At 35.6% G+C, this 5,000-nt stretch overlaps 1 protein-coding gene across 1 annotated transcript; it reads right to left on the bottom strand.

Annotated features, from left to right (window-relative positions):
- Positions 1-1,255: 1,255 nt before the first annotated feature.
- On the bottom strand, positions 1,256-4,626 carry LOC113806038 (uncharacterized). Its single transcript, XM_027357140.2, has 3 exons — positions 4,510-4,626; positions 2,529-2,611; positions 1,256-1,771 (listed from the first exon to the last, which is right to left on the bottom strand). The coding sequence occupies exons 1-3, from the start codon at positions 4,516-4,518 to the stop codon at positions 1,516-1,518; spliced, it is 348 nt and encodes a 115-aa protein (XP_027212941.2). The 5' UTR covers positions 4,519-4,626; the 3' UTR covers positions 1,256-1,515.
- Between the last annotated feature and the right edge of the window lie 374 nt (positions 4,627-5,000).

Here is a 5,000-nt window from a genome sequence, read left to right as displayed (position 1 = left end):
ATAGCAATAGAAACAACCACATGATCCAAAAATAAACACGTTGAAATCATGTTTGAAAATGCATATACGACATATGTTTACTCATTCATAAATTCAAACGAGGAAATCATCTTCACTGACTAATGCCTCTGCGAGCAATAGATAACGCAGCAGACGTTCAAATGATTCAGAAAAAAAAATTAATACATGTCAATCATATAATCATATAAAGAATCAGAGTCAGTATACAGATCCAAGATTCTGGAATCACTTAAAGTATTACATACACTTCCAACTTCAATATTCTAAAAAAAAATAATAATAAAATAAATATAAATAAATAAATAAATAAATGTATATATATATATATATATATATATATATATATATATATATATATATATATATATATATATATTAATGATAAAAATCAAAATATAAATTCCTCCACACTAAAATAAAAAGCCAAACACCCAACCTAAATTTCTAATAACTAGAATTCTTTGTTTCATTACTCGTATACATATGTATCTAATATCAGTTTTGCTCATAACGCATCACTACCCTCATCAACCATCTCTGTAAAGGGAATAACCTTTGAAATAGTTTTCCAAAGTTCACCAGGTGTTCATCCTTTTATAATTATAATGTTCTTGCTTTTATAATGACTCCATAAACAGGATTCGTGTTAAACCAGATCAGGAAAGGAATGAAAACATCGGTGTCACGATATTCAATTATCATTCAACTTTTATCATGTCCATTATTATTATTATTATTATCGTCATTAACATTATTGTTGTAATCATCCTTATTATCATTACGATTATGATTATCATTTTCACTGTTGATACTATAATGATCATGAATATTTCATTGCTATCATTACCATTGCCATTATTACCGCCATCAATACTTTGTTTGTTTGTTTTTTTTGATGAACAAGAATATAAATTTCTCCTCGGTTTAGATATTCCAAAATCATTTCCCACAAAAATATAAAAGATAAAGATGTAACGATGCGTCAGTCTTTTGAGTTTGTGTATGCAAATGTACGTAAGAATATGTGTACATGGATATGTTCGAGCATATGCATGAAATTTATGAATAAACTCCTGTATACACAACACTGATTTTCTTATTTCATCCAATCCCTTTGAAAAACTGAAAACTCTTTTACGTAACATAGTTCTAGTGCTTTTGATAAAAGGAAATAAATCGTATTGACAAATTTTATTATAAAGTTGATCGGTTAAGTGCAAAGATACAAGGAACATAGATATATTACAAACTTTATTTCCCAATAGAATCGAAAATACATTCTCTATGTTTCAGACCGACACAGCACGTAGCTCAGAGAGAGAAAGGAGGAAACGAAGAACAGAAGGCAAGAAAAGACAAGCGAAAAGGAAAAGACGAATACAGGGAAAGAAGAGAAAAGTGAAGAAGACAAGAAGAAGAAAGGGAAAGCAGAGAAAAGTGAAGAAGAAAAGAAGAAAAAAGGGGAAGAAGCGAAGCCAAGAGGCGCCACCCGATTCAGTCCTCCTCCGCCGAGTCGAACCCGTCGTCGATGACCTCCACCCTCAAAGGCAGGACGAAGGAGGCCGAGTAGGAGGTCGCCAGGGGTCCTGCTGAGGCGAAAGCGGAGGGCAGGCGGAAGGACCTCGCCCTCAGCGCCCCCAGGTTCTGGACGGCGGTGGGGAGGGCGAGAGAGGAGGCGTAGGACGAAGCCAAGGGACTGCCTCGGGATGCGAAGGCAGACGGCAGGTCGTCGGCGTCGTCGTCTTCGAAGCTGTTTAAAAGTGATTTTATTTATCCTTTTTATCAATCTCATTTTCATTTTTTTTTTCTCTCTCTCTCTAGTATTTCCTTTTTTCTCTTTCTTTCTTTACGCATTCTTCCTCTTCATTTTTTTTTTTTTTATGTTTGCAAAATCTGCATACATCTCTAGTGATTCTTCCCTGCATATTCCTAACTTCACGCAACGACTTTATCAAGATGATGCCACGTTCTAACTGTGTATATGTTGCATCTATATATAACCACCAATACTACATACGTCTATAAACATACATCTTCACATGCTAAAACATGTACCCAGGCTGGAACGCGACAGAGACTTCCTGTACTTAAAATAACTTACTGTAATTAAATTCACACATGGTAAATACTACACACACACCCAGAATACATAATTATGCATATCTTCACACAAAAAACACCACCATATCCATGACCATATATATGCGTCCGAATACACAAACAAAAACAAAAACATAAACACTACACACCCAGAACACATCCCCACGCATATCTTCACACACAAAAAACAACAGCATATCCATGACCATATATATGCGTCCGAATACACAAACATAAACTAAAACATAAACACTACACACCCAGAACACATCCTCACGCATATCTTCACAAAAAAAAAAAAAAAAAAAAAAAAAAAAAAAAAAAAAAAAAAAAACAGCATTTCCATGACCACATGTACGCCTACGAATACAGACACAAACCTTCATCTCCTCGAAAGTGGTACTCACATGTGTGCAGCATCGAAGTCGTCATCGTCGTCGAAGAGCAGAGTGCGGCAGCTCGCCAGACCAAACAGCGCCAGCAACACGACCTTTGCGACGACGGGGAGATATAAAAGTCGTTTGCAGGTTGATGGATAGATAGATTAGATAGATTGATTGATTGGTAGATAGGTGCGTAGGTAGATAGATAGACAGACTGATTGGCCGATTAGATAGATAGATAGGTTGGTAGATAGGTGCGTAGGTAGAGAGATAGATAGACTGATTGACCGATTAGATAGATAGGTTGGTAGATAGGTGCGTAGGTAGATAGATAGATAGACTGATTGACCGATTAGATAGATAGATAGGTTGGTAGATAGGTGCGTAGGTAGATAGATAGATAGACTGATTGACCGATTAGATAGATAGATAGAATGGTAGATAGGTGCGTAGGTAGATAGATAGATAGACTGATTGACCGATTAGATACATAGATAGAAAGGTAGATAGGTGCGTAGGTAGAGAGATAGATAGACTGATTGACTGATTAGTTAGATAAGCAGGTTGGAGAGATATAGATGGATAGATAGGCAGATTAGATAGATATAGATGGATAGATAGGCAGATTAGACAGATATTGATGGATAAATAGGTAGATTAGATAGATAGAGATAGATAGATAGGTAGATTAGATAGATATAGATGGATGGATTGGCAGATTAGACAGATATAGATGGATAAATAGGTAGATTAGATAGATTTAGATAGGTAGGTAGATTAGATGTATATAGATGGATAGATAGATTAGATAGGTATAGGTGGATAGATAGGTATATTAGATATATATAAATGCATAAATGGGTAGAATAGATAGATATAGATGGATAGATAGGTAGATGAAATAGATAGAAAAAAGATAGGTAGGTAGGTAGACAGATAAATGGAAGAATGGATGGATTGATAGATAGATAGATAGACAGATAGGCAATTATACAGGAAGAGGCAACCGTAATGTGTTGATACCGATCACTCCCTTGAAATAATTAATCAAAATTGTAGATGTAAAGTTTATAATTAACAGTGCAAAGAGAGGAATATTTCATGCCTTCGAATGACATTTAATACAGCAATAAAATTTTAAAAAGTAGAAATAACACACAGCCGCATGTCGTTTTTACAAGGGCCATGTGAAGAAGGAAAAACTTGCCTGCGGGATTTTCGAAACTTAAATCCCTGAACTATATAATTACGGAGAAAATACAAGGTGAGCAGAATGAAAAGAAAGCTTCTGAAACTTTTTAAAAAAAACATGACTCTAATTAGCAAAAGTATGGAAGGGAAAAGATAATTTCATAATGCAAAATGTTATTCGTTCTTGATTTATTTATATATATATATATATATATATATATATATATATATATATATATATATATATATATATATATATATATATATATATATATATATATATATATATATATATATATATATCTTTTACATGTGTCACAGTGAACTCCATTGACAGGGATATTTGGGGAAAGGGATCAAATCTCTTATAACTTGATAAAGACGGTTCAATCCAAAGGAAATTAACAACATATTTTCCTTATAGTTTAGTAGACTACGCTATTCATCGAGCATTGCATGGATTTGTACCCTAGTTCCCCTTTCTCTTCTAAATATTTTTTTTCATACCAGAGATAGAAACACGTTTAATAGAAATCGTGCAAGCCTAGCCCACTCATGATAGTTTTAAAACCTGTTACCGCCCTTCACCCCCACTTACCCCCCCCCCCCACCACCACTCTTTCATAGACCCAAATCTAGAAATCCATCATTCCTCTAAGACAAACCTCCCCGCACTGGAAAACCCCATCAATAAACACAAAATCGTGTTTACAAAGGATGAAATGAACCGTAGCTAAAAAAAAAAAATGAATAGATAAATAAAAATGGTTCTCTCTTCTGACATCGGCTATCCTTCCCTTCAGAAAATACTCACCAGCTTCATTTCGACGACTATTTATATCCAGCGAAAGGAACGGAGGAAGCGGGGGATGAGAGTGGGTGTCTGGGACGCATTTGGCGCCGCCTTATATACCGTCCTGGAGGAGAGGAGGAGCTCGGTTCGAAGGGCAAGGCCGCGCATAACAGGCGAAGGGCGGAAGGCTTCGTGTCCGCAGGGGCTGTCCGTAACGGATTAGGATGTCGCAAGAAATCAGGGGCGAAAAAAAATGAAAAAGAGGGCTGCTGACTTAAAGGCTTTTGTCGCAGTTATCAAAAGCTGAGAAAAGAAAGAAAGAGAAAGTTTTCGCTATTTGAATTAAATCAGTCAAAATAAATCAATAAATAAAACTTCATACAACTTCTAAAAGATACAGATTATCAAGTCACGGAAATTGAATGCACGAGAAGGTCATCTCAGCAAGAACGGCAAACCACGATTAAGATTAGGCTCGTTTCCCGGCACGAGCGAGACCAGACACATGCGTA

The sequence above is a fragment of the Penaeus vannamei genome, chromosome 25, assembly GCF_042767895.1.
Source record: "Penaeus vannamei isolate JL-2024 chromosome 25, ASM4276789v1, whole genome shotgun sequence".
NCBI lineage: Eukaryota > Metazoa > Arthropoda > Malacostraca > Decapoda > Penaeidae > Penaeus > Penaeus vannamei.
This window is presented reverse-complemented; position numbering and strand designations above follow the sequence as displayed.